The following is an 11,613-nucleotide window of genomic DNA, read 5'->3' on the forward strand; positions in this document are numbered from 1 at the left end:
ACTATGATGTTCACGGTTAACTGGCAGCAAAAAATGCAGGACATAGATGGCAAGGGACAGCGTGACTGCAGAGATCAATTTGTTGGTTCTCTCTTGCGTCCTGCCCAACCACTTAAGCATGAATATCTAACAACTAGCGAAACTTTCGATCAGTCCTTTGGCTACATCTGCTCAGAACCCTCAACACATACATGCGAAAAATTCACGGATTCTCCACATTCGAGGGCATCATTACAAAGGTAAAAAAATCGTGGGTCTGCGAAGGACCCGTGATATTCGACATTAAGTATTTCCCCTAAATCTGGTCAATTAATATCATGGGTCGTGACGGGAGTGATATCATATAAGACAGTGCTCAAACATTTTTTTTCTGTAAGCTTAGTCTACTGTTGTTTTTGATTGTCCTTTGTTTGTATGCATACTTTGACTGAATTCTTTTTTGCTTTCAATTTCTGTGTTTTCAATGTATGCTATGTAACATGTCAAGGTTAATGTGTTTCTGTTTAGTGTGCTGTGTGATTTGTATGTATCCATGCTTGACATTCCTTGAATGTCAACCCCTGTAAAGCTCCAAGGCCAACAGTGTCCTGAAATAAATAAAATAAATAGATATACATGCAAATTAAATGCAACAGCACACGTTATGTCATTTATATATCTATATATGTTACACAATATCAGTATATATATATCGTGGGTCACCCCATCCCGTACAGATATTTTCAGGAATGCACGCATGCTTGCATAGACGTCTTAAATGAATGGCTTACCAATTTATAAACCAAAGAAAAGGGTGAAAAGTGGTTTTGTTAATCGGTCTCTTTTTACTCCCACTGCCATGCTTTTCTCCCGTTTCCCTGCTTCAGGAGAGTGGAAGGAAGCCCCGTGGCGTCCCATTTCTTCCCTGTTACATCGTGGGCATTTGTAGTGGTAAGTTCACAGTGGAATTCTTCGATCAGGAACCAGATTGCTTCTAACAGTGTTTTGTAATTGGCCACTGCATTATTGGTCGGCACCCAGCGCCTTATAAAAACATTTTCAAAGCACTACGCCAAACAGAGAGGATAAATTTTCAAATGCGCTTCCGAACTAGCACCTTCGTAAATTGCCTGTTTTCTTCATTTTTATGCACAATTTCCAATGTCCGATATCTAAACTTTCTGTCTAGAACTACTCATGGACATATATCAGTTCTTTCACCAGTCATTTCTAATGGCAAGGGCCATTTGTATGGCGCTTGCTGTGGCCCACTAATATATATGCCGGGGATGAGTTATTACTAATTCATTGGTCAGTTAGTTCAAAACAGTTAGTTCTGTCACCCTAATGTATAATAATTATTCGTTTGGATGATTTCTGGTGTCTTTGATATTTCTTGCAGTAAGGCATCTTACATTGTTCAGGACGAAATTATACATCTCCAGGTGATGTCACTAAATTAGGTCAAGCGCACTGAGGGAAAGCTAGCGAATTACTTTAGTTTTAAACTGCTGTAACCCAAATAACGCGAAAAAACAGCGCAATTCATAAATTGAAGGTAAATGGTAAGCATAAATTATACCAACAATGCAAAGAAATTGCGATTAATTGCGGATAGCATCCACCATTGAAGAAAAAGAAAACGTGGCGCTAAACAGACGTGAACGAAGAAGACGAGATGCTATAGACGCATCTTGCCTTCTTATTTTTCTTCTTCTTTATTTGGTAATAACATGTACCCACTGAGCAGGATTGGCCATGGCTTGAGGTTGTCTTCGTCTGCGTCTGCTTAGCGCCACGTTGCCTTTTTTTTTTCAAATATGTACCAATTCGCTCAGCAACAAGTTTTTTTAATAGTATCCACAAAAAAATTGGCTCCAATTCACGCTGCGAGCTTTAAACGACACCCACAACAATTGCCCATGCGGCATCACTTGAATTCACACACGTGGCTTTACAAAGAGTGAAAACAGATTATGCCAGCCGTTACCTGGAATTCACGCGGGCGGCGTCTCGAACGCAGCAGCGTCGGCCATGGCCGGCAGAAAGAAAACAGAGAGGGGCGTCATTCGAAGGGTGAGACAGCGGAACCTAGCCATCCTGATGTGCTAGCTCGGGGCTACACCACCGCGCGACGCAAGCGCAGACACCGAAACAATTCCGCATATGAGCTTAATGATTCCCATTTATACCGATTTAAACTAGTTACTTTAGTAAGTTTGAGAATTGCGAGAAAGCTGAGGGAACTTTTGTAATCGCTATTTATCAGAACCAGTTGCTCCTTTCGCCTTTTGTAATACCCATTAAAACACAACCAAATCAGTATTCACCAATTTAGAAAACGGAGTCCCGTTCATGGCCCGGTAGCGTTTCTCTAGCGGCCAGATGTGTGTATGCGGTTTGTACGTTTTGTTTTCCCGCCCTGCAAACCAATCCTTAACGTATCCTTGCCGTGCGACCACTTAATTCCGTCAGGTGCGGGTTACCCAGGAGGTGCTGTCGAACAAGTTAATCAAGCCGTGCGAAGCAAGCGCACAATGGGCGCGAAGCTGCGCCAAAACAGGCCCAAAACAACTGTCGCTAAAGCAGACGACAAAGCCGTACTGCCGACGCGCCCACTGGCGAGCAGGCACTTTCACGCGGGGAACGCTGGGTAAATTTGCCGCGCCATCTACAGTGCGCTCCGTGAGTGAAACTTTCCGCCTCGCTCGTCCCCCGCCGCCGCCTCCGCCGAGTTTATTGTCCCGCACGCCGCGAAAGAACCGTTGGCTGGTAGAGGTAGAAAGCTTTGCTTTAAAAGAGCTCTGTCTGTCTGTCTGTCTGTCTGTCTGTCTGTCTGTCTGTCTGTGTATGAGTGTGTGAGAGAGATAACGAGTGCAAGCGTGCGAGCACGCACCTTATTTGCTTCACTGGTTCATCGACCCCGCGTTTTTTGTTCCTTCTTTGCCCCGACCTCTCAAGGGCGAGCAGCAGGATACCCAGCTGACAGTGTTCCCGGACCGAGCCCAGGGAGCCGCAAGCCTAGCCCCCGGAAGCCTCGAGTTCCTCATTCAGCGCCGCCTTCTGGGTGACCGGGGCGTCCCGCTTCGCGGCCGACACTGGCTGCACATCGGCAGGGTTCCGGCGTCCCAGGTACCCGCCTCCACAAACTTCCTTTAAGGATGATAGTCTTTCAATTGAGCTACCCGTACGCGGAACTTTTGCTCTCTCTGTGAAAAGAGAATTTATTACAATCCACATATCAGGGCGCAGCGACTAGTGGTAACAGCGCTGCCCTAAAACCAGAAAAAAAACCCAACCAGTTTCCAAGTGCTCCCGCAATTCAACACTCTGCACAACAAATGTCTGTGGTGGTGAAACAAGCTACTGCAAAATCAATCCAGAGAAAGTTCACAGGTGTCCACAGAGAGAGTTCAGAAACTAGCTGAAACTCAATACGGTACAATAGGTATGCTCAGCATGTTGTTCCTGACTACTATGAAGCGCGTGGACCAACGTAACAGAAAGGCTTCTTCTCCTAGAACTGCCAACTCATTTTCTAAGTGACTCAGAAGGATTGACCGCACACGCCGCAGCAGTGGAAACATACCCCGTTGTGGTCGGGCGCCGAGACACGCGGCACCACGATTTCGCCACAATGCAAAAGCACCAGCACACATCAGGAAGTTCACCAACACGTTATGTGAACGTGTGCTCATTCGAAGTATGTCTGTCCCTCACTTTAGCCGACCGGCCAAAATCTACGATGATTTTAAGACGAGACGCTTATACAGGCAAAGCATTTCCAAATTTCTATATCTGGTGGTAGAGTTCAAACAAACAACATTGCTCCGCAAAACGAAAACATTAGGCATATTTGAGGCAAAACATGAACACGTAACTGATACTAGCTGTGCTCATTTAATTGAAAACAGACGGGAACTTGACATATGCGATATGATTTTTTTTAAATGCGTTAAGTATAACCCCGCAGTGCTAACACGGGAAATTTTAATTGTGTTCAGCAAACCTCGATTTCGTTTATTGTGGAAGGACCGAGACAGTTGGAGAACAGCGCGAGAGGTGTGCGGGGGAAGGAGAGAGGCAGTTACGTGGTAAGGAATGCAGAAGACTATCGTCTTTCGACAACATATTTCGCGAAGCCAGCAGATATTCAGCTAATTTTTGCGCGTGTGTGCATGTGTAGTGAGCAAAACCCCAATGGGAAAGACAGAGAGAGATACACGACAGGGACTGCGTCGAACTATCAACTGGTTTTGTTTTGAAAGAGAGACAATATATATATAGCCGTCCAACCTAAGGTTTATCTGCGCATGCGTAGAAAATCTAGTTCTTTCTCATACAGGGTGATAGAGGCCCTGCTGACGCATTCCTCACTAGGCGTTAAAATCTGTTGTGATCGTACAATTTCACCTGAGAGCCGTGGTTTGGACTTTCTAATGATGGAAGTGTGTTGCAATTCTGGCTTCCTTCATTTCTTTCATTAGAAAGTCCAAATCGCCGCTCTCACGTGAAATTGTAGGATCACAACAGATTTTAACGCCTAGTGAGGAATGCGTCAGCATGGCCTCTATCACCCTGTATGAGAAAAAACTACATTTTCTACGCATGCACAGGTAAACCTTAACTTGGATGGCTATATATATATTGTCTCTCTTTCAAAATAAAACCAGTTGATAGTTCGACGCAGTCCCTGTCGTGTATCTCTCTCTGTCTTTGTATTGTTTTGCGCTGTTTTGCCTAGATTATGTATCAACACGCCCAGTTTTCCACGCGAACCCAATGGAAAAGCCATTTCACAAGGTCATGCTGCTCAACGCGTCGTCTTCAGGTCGACGATCGTATTAGGCAACTGGGAAGCACCGGCGAAAGTTTTTTCACCCAAGATAAAGGCTGAATCCTGGCTCAGAGGAGGGTGAACTGACTGCTTGTTTAAATGCCGCGGTGTTGTCCTATCCTGCTTGATCACCGGGATAGTTGAACCCCTAACTGCAGATTAGAAAACTGTAGCAACGGAGAAGTTAGTTGGGCTCACTGGCAATGTCTTTTGTTGTGTTTCAGGAACACCTTCGCGTGTTCGCCAACCGCCTGATATGGGCCCCTCAGCTTTTCTTGGTGGATGCCCACCAACCGTACTTCACGAACCTCACACAAACGAAGGTGGGCTTTCGGACGTTGTAGGAAATCGAGGGTGTTGTGCATGATTGCTTGTGCCATAACATTGACAACCTTGCGACTTTTATGAATGCTAATGAATCGCTAGCTAAACGAGGTTTGAACAAGGTTGAAATGATGACATTTCATTTCATTTATCGACTAAAGGCCCCAGGGCATTACATGCCAGCGTAGGAGGCATCTAGATCTCAGCGTTTTCTGCAATAAGACCAAATCTTGGGAAAACACTACATCCGCCTTGGTTTTGTGGAAATCGACGAAAATAAATAAGCATAGCTAACTCTGGCTGTTTACACGTAAAGTACCTAAAATGTATGGTTTACGACCAAGCTTCTCCAAGGATTCTCCAAGCAAACTGCCTCCAAGACAATATTAAACTATGTGTTCTGAGGTGTTCCTCGAGAGCGCCGCCCATCTGTCCCGGTTTGCAAGCCAGCGATTCGTTAACAACTGATTTGACTGTGGGTTTTAACCCGCCGACGCTTCACAGGCGATAAGGCATGCCGTAGAGAAGGGCTCCGGATTAATTTTGACCACCTGGGGATCTTTAACGTGCGCCAAAATGTCGAACACATGAGCGTCTTTGCTTTTCGCCTCCATCAGAAAAGCGTCCGCCGCGGCCGGGAACCTATTCATTAATAACACGCAGCCCCGTTGGTTACCGTAGTTGCCGCCACAAGTGCCTAATGCCAATTAACGCAAACTTTTTTTTTTCTTTTTGGCGCGTCTAACCGTCAGTACTTCAATATAATGAAACCCAATTTGAAAGTACAAATAATATATGGTAAATCAGAAGTATTGCTGCCTCGCCATTTACTAAAATGTTCCAGCGTTTCTGAATAATATGTAACGGGTGGGTTGCGTAAGAGTCCGTTAATTGAAATTTACATGCTTGGTTCCCTTGCGCACGCCAACAACCAATTCTGGCAGTTGGGAAGACTGCATCCTACCGGTACCGATTTCCGGTAAACTATGGCACTTCAATCATAGCACCAACAGCCCTACTTAGTGCACCTGTATCCCCTATCCTAAAGTTCCTAAACAGGACGTCGATAATGGTCAAAATTTAGCTTCCAACCGTCGAACGCGCAGCTGTAGCTGAAATATTACGACCACAAATTTATCATAACAGAACGAATAAAAAGATACATGAGCAAGACAAAATACTAAAACGCGCAGCACGATTTGTGCAGGTCGGTTAAAGAGCGAGTACCACGTAATCCGGTCTGCAAATTCCTGGAAAGTGTCCCGGTACAGCAGCCAAAAATCAATCGGCGTCACTGATTGTGCTGTCCTGAATGTAATCTTTGCAAACACAGTGGAAACTACAGTATACAGGGTGGTCGTACCGGGACGAGTTATCTCTCCTGGTGTAACTATGCGCCTTCTGGAAAGAGTGATCTTACTCAGGATACGGTTCTGACGCAGCAAGAATCCACTTTACGATCTCACCAGTATGAAAGTAGCCATGAAGACAAAACACAAGTCTGGATTTTTAGAAAAGATTGCTTTGTCCCGATAGTAAGATCAATTTTTTCGCGAACTTCAAACAAATAATCGAGATGTTACGGCAAACAGATAAAGCAGGGGCGAATCCCCAGTCACTTCCCGGCTCTCTGACGTCAGGACGACACTCTATGACGTCACAGAATCTTGTTTGTCCGACTGGCGGCCGCCGAAGAAACCCGCCACCACGAAACATGACAAGACGGTTGTAGTAAGACTTCTAGCTTGTTTCCGTTTGATCACTTCAATGCTAACGTGCTGTTAACGCACCTGCCGCGATGGCTCAGTGGCTAAGGCGTTCTGCTGCTGAGCCCAAGGACGTGGGTTCGATTCCCTGCAGCGGCAGCCGCTTTTCTGGTGGAGGTGGAAAGCAGGAACGCCCGTGCGTTCTACATTTAGACGCACGTTAAAGATTCTCCGCTGGTCAAAATTAATCCGGAGCAGTCCACTACGGCGCGCCTCATAACCAGAGTAGTTTCAGCGCGTTAATCCACAGTTAAGCTTTCAGTGCTGGCTCATATTACGTCACCCCTGTCCATTTTGCCCCACTGTAGCGCCAAATTTGGAAGTTTCACAATAATTGGTGTTTTTTTTTTTGTAAAGAAACGTCTTTCCCGACTGGAATGGAGGAGAGGCTAGTTCTTGCAATATGAAACGTTCCTAAATAAAATAATTGCGCAAAAAGGGGACACACGGACCAAGTGAAGATGGACACACACGGCGTGTCTCCCCTTTTTTCGCAATTATTTTATACAGTCGCGGAGTACCAACAAGCCCAGGACGCTACCCTTATGAAAGGTTGGACTAGTTGGTACATCGCGGAAGATTAGAAGCGCACTAAGAACGGGACTTCAAGACAGGGCACAAACAAGCGCTTACTTGCGAAGTTTAGAGTAAGCGCTTGTTAAAGTCCTTTCTTTTCACTCCCGCTCTTTGAGCGTTCGTTCTTTGAAACTGTCAAACTTGCATTTTGTTTTCATGGCTTCTTTAGGGAAAGCAAAGCGCACTCTTATCCCTTGTTCCGCAGTGGATGGGTCTTCGGACAGAGCTCCCCAAACACGTGCACGTGCTCACGCTGGAGCGGGTGGCGAACGACCGACTCCTGGTGCGAGTGGAGTACCAGACGCCCGAGATGCCGGACTACACCAACGCCACCAGGATGCAGATTTCGGTGATTCTGAAGCATAAATTATAGCGAGTTTTCTCCTGTGTGTGCGTGGGCAGCTATGACAACCAAGTAATCTGAGATTATGGTAGCTCCCGAACTCTGAACAGACGCGCCTGCCCTTCCGTAAGGACAAGCACCGGAACTCCGCTCACTACGTTGCGGCCCGCCTACCGGTAATCTTACTACCTGAATACATGTCTCAGTTTCGAATTCTCCAAAAAATGTTACCATCCACTCTTTAGAAGTGCGAAAGCTTTCTCAGATCAAAACTGCGTCAGAACATTCGCTGAAAGTGCGTGCAACATTCACTGAAAGTGCTTACAATCGATTGTTAAACTATCAAAGACCCAAATCGCGAACGAAGAACGAAGCGCCATGCGACGACTTTTCGCGCACTAAGTAAACACTGAAGCAAAATGGAGAGACGAGCTAGTTAGTGAACATCCATGAGTGAAACTTAAGCGCGAACAGACGCAGGGACGAGAAAGGAAAAGGGAAACGACACCAGCGCTGGTGTCGTTTCCTTTCTCGTCCCTGTGACTGTTCGCGCTTAAGTTTCACTCATGGTAAGTAAACACATCTTCAAACGCGTGTAAAGGACATAGTAGTAGAAATTAAGAATAATAAATGGGCGTGGGCAGGGCATGTAATGCGAGGGCAAGATAACCGTTGGTCATTAAGGGTAACAGAGTGGATCCCTAGAGCAGGCAAGCGTGGCAGGGGGCGGTAGAAAGTTAGGTGGGCAGATGAGATCAAGAAGTTTTCGGGGATAAATTGGTCGCAGTTAGCGCAGGACCGGGATAATACGAGATCCATGGGAGAGGCTGATTGATTGTGGGGTCTAACGTGCCGACGCAACGCAGGCGATGAGGCGCGCCGTAGTGGAGGACTCCGGATTAATTTTGACCACCTGGGGATCTTTATCGTGCGCCGAAATCTCGTACACACGGGCGTTTTTGCTTTTCGCCTCCATCAGAAAAGCGGCCGCCGCGGCCGGGAATCGAACCCGCGACCTCGTGCTCAGCAGCGCAACGCCTTAGCCACTGAGCCACCGCGGCGGGTCCATGGGAGAGGCCTTTGCTCTGCAGGAAGCGTAGATAGGCTGATGATGATGATGATGATCACCATTATGTGTGAAGCAAGTTTGCCATATTCCTGCATACTTATCTGCCCAGTAGTGCGTTGGTGTTGTGCGGTGTAGTATTCATTGTAGGAACATGTGCTTCTCGATTTGTGTTTCTGTAGGTTTTTGCTGAACGTCCGAAATATTCAATTTCGGATGTCCGAATGGACGTATGGAAGCGTCCAATCCACACATGCCACCGCGACGTCCGGATTTAACGGACATCCAGCGGACGTCCGCTATAGAGCCAGAATGGACGTACGATGGACGGATCGACAGACGTCTGGTGGTTGCTTGTGTTATGACCCCAATTGCGCGTATCTATTGGGTTGCGTCGACAAAGAATCGCACGCGCTCGCTTCAGAAATAGTAGAAAACGCTCTGTAGCTCTTGAACTAATTCGACATCTTGGAAGAAAGCACGCTGAAATTGGCCGCTAAGACTCTATTACGCCGAGTTACTTGTTCTAATTAGCTCACAAGGAAGTTGTAAAGGCTACAGAATTCCTTGCTGCTCTGAATACACGTGGCCGTCTCCCGGAGGCAGGAGTATCGCTATAGAGAAAACTACTGACTCTTCTTTTATCGAAATTACCCCGAAACAAATTACATGTGAAATAATTTAGAACAAATTCTGAGGAAGTTGCATGTATGTGTCTTTATTCGATTGACACAGCAAGTCATCATACGGAACTCAATAAAGTTATACACCAACACAACTCCACCAGTCTTACATCTTCACAGTAGTGAAAGGGCTCAATGGGGGGGCACACACTTGAAGGATTGGCAGAACTTGTTTTGGTAAGCCCACTTACAGCGAACCCGGTTTGAACGATATCCCTTATATAAGGAACAAATCTTCGTTTCCTGTTACGGTTTGTATACATATATTTTATGTCCAGATATACCGGAAAAAGTATATAAACAAATGATTTCCATTTACGGATGTGTTCGTTATAAGCAGGCTGGACTAGACTTTGAAAGAAGCCTTCCAGCGATTTTAAATGTAACACCACCAGTGCACACGACTCAAAGTTGTCTCTACACGCTCTTTTCCCCAAATGCGCAGCGCATCTTGAAGAACCAGGTACTGTACCACATCCTAGAGACATCCCTGGGATCGACCCAAGACAAGGAGGACGTTATGCACTTCGTGTGGCGACGCCGTGGAAGGCCAGTTCCGGCTGTAAGCCAAGAGCAGCGCATGCGCGTTTGGCTCAAGCGGGGCTACAGGCCCCGCTTCGAAGACACCATCTCGCTGCATCCGGGAGAGATCCGCACCTTCGTGGCAAAGGCTGACAAGGTCCGTCCACTGCCGGACAGCTAGAGACCATCTCCTGGCTTCTGCCCAATGTGGAAACGACAGTGGGAGGCGAGGAGTTTTTTAATCTCGAAATGTCCTTACGAATGCCTCTACTGACACCTACGTGAACTATGGCGTATTTTTTTCCTTACCGATTGAAATAAATGAAATGACTTCTCCAGCGTGTTTCAGATAAAAATCACGTATGTCCAGATACAATATAGCTGGACAGCTATAGGGTTACTCCCAGTTTCTACAAGGGACCCCCCACGTGAAGGACTGTGGGAGATGTGAAATCTTCTGTTCGAGAGTTGTCCTTACGGAGGAATCTGTACTGACATATATGTCAATAATGCCGGATGTTTTCACTTTATGGATTGAAATAAACGAAATAACTTCCACAGTGTTCCGGATAAAAATAAAAATACAATCTTTTTTGCATGCGTCAGGTCGGCATGATACTTCTGCGATGTTTGTGATTTCAGAATGTGGAGAAAATTACCATTGTGGTCAGAAAGCGGAGAAAGCGGCCTTCATGGCCTAGGCCGACAAGCTCTGTTCGTGGCCAGACAGAGGATTCCCTGTATTCTATGTATAGTACCTCTTGTGGAAAGAACGCTGGGAGCCATGGAGTCTTCTGTTCTGGTATTGCCCTTATGTAAGCCTTTACTGACATCTACGTCAATTATGCTGGACGTTTTCCTTTTAGTACCTGAAGTTGATTGATTGATTGATTGATTGATTGATTGATTGATTGATTGATTGATTGATTGATTGATTGATTGATTGATTGATTGATTGATTGATTGATTGATTGATTGATTGATTGATATGTAGGGTTTAACGCGCCGACGAAATAACGCAGGCGATGAGGTGCGCCGTAGTGGAGGGCTCCAGATTAATTTTGACCACCTGGGCATCTTTAACGTGCACCGAAATCTCGTACACACGGGCGGCCGCCACGGCCGGGAATCGAACCCCGTCCTCGTGCTCAGCAGTAGTACCTGAGTTACTTCCGTAGTTTGTTTCATATAAAAATGCACCCTTTTCTCAAGATGGCATGCCATAAACTCCTGGTTTCCAGGTGAGACCGCACGCGCAAAGGGCTTGTAGAAGGCGTGGAGTCTTTTGTTCTAGAACTCTCCTCACAGATGCCTCTGCTGACATCTAGGACAACTACGCCGGTTTTATTTCTTTTTGCCGACCGAAAGAAATTAAATGACTTGCCAAGTGTACCCAGGATTAAAATAACCTTTTTTGCACGGCATCACGTTAGCAAGCCAGCTAGAGCGATGTTGGAGATATCAAAACACGGTAAATTACCTTGTTAGAGGGTATATTGAAGAATTAATAAGTTCAG

The 11,613-nt window shown here is 46.0% G+C and overlaps 1 protein-coding gene across 1 annotated transcript in view; it reads left to right on the forward strand.

The window, feature by feature from the left end:
• The window catches only part of LOC144138318 (lysosomal alpha-mannosidase-like), a 46,291-nt gene extending 35,661 nt beyond the window's left edge, over positions 1-10,630 (forward strand). Inside the window, exons 13-17 of the mRNA XM_077670535.1 lie at positions 867-930; positions 2,941-3,111; positions 5,041-5,139; positions 7,688-7,831; positions 10,020-10,630. Of these exons, the coding sequence (XP_077526661.1) occupies positions 867-930; positions 2,941-3,111; positions 5,041-5,139; positions 7,688-7,831; positions 10,020-10,277 (736 nt within the window). The 3' untranslated portion in view covers positions 10,278-10,630. The remainder of the gene's footprint in view (positions 1-866; positions 931-2,940; positions 3,112-5,040; positions 5,140-7,687; positions 7,832-10,019) is intronic.
• The last annotated feature ends 983 nt before the right edge of the window (positions 10,631-11,613 follow it).

Source organism: Haemaphysalis longicornis, unplaced genomic scaffold (genome assembly GCF_048455015.1).
Source record: "Haemaphysalis longicornis isolate Haplotype H1 unplaced genomic scaffold, Haemaphysalis longicornis Haplotype H1 scaffold_5, whole genome shotgun sequence".
Lineage (NCBI taxonomy): Eukaryota > Metazoa > Arthropoda > Arachnida > Ixodida > Ixodidae > Haemaphysalis > Haemaphysalis longicornis.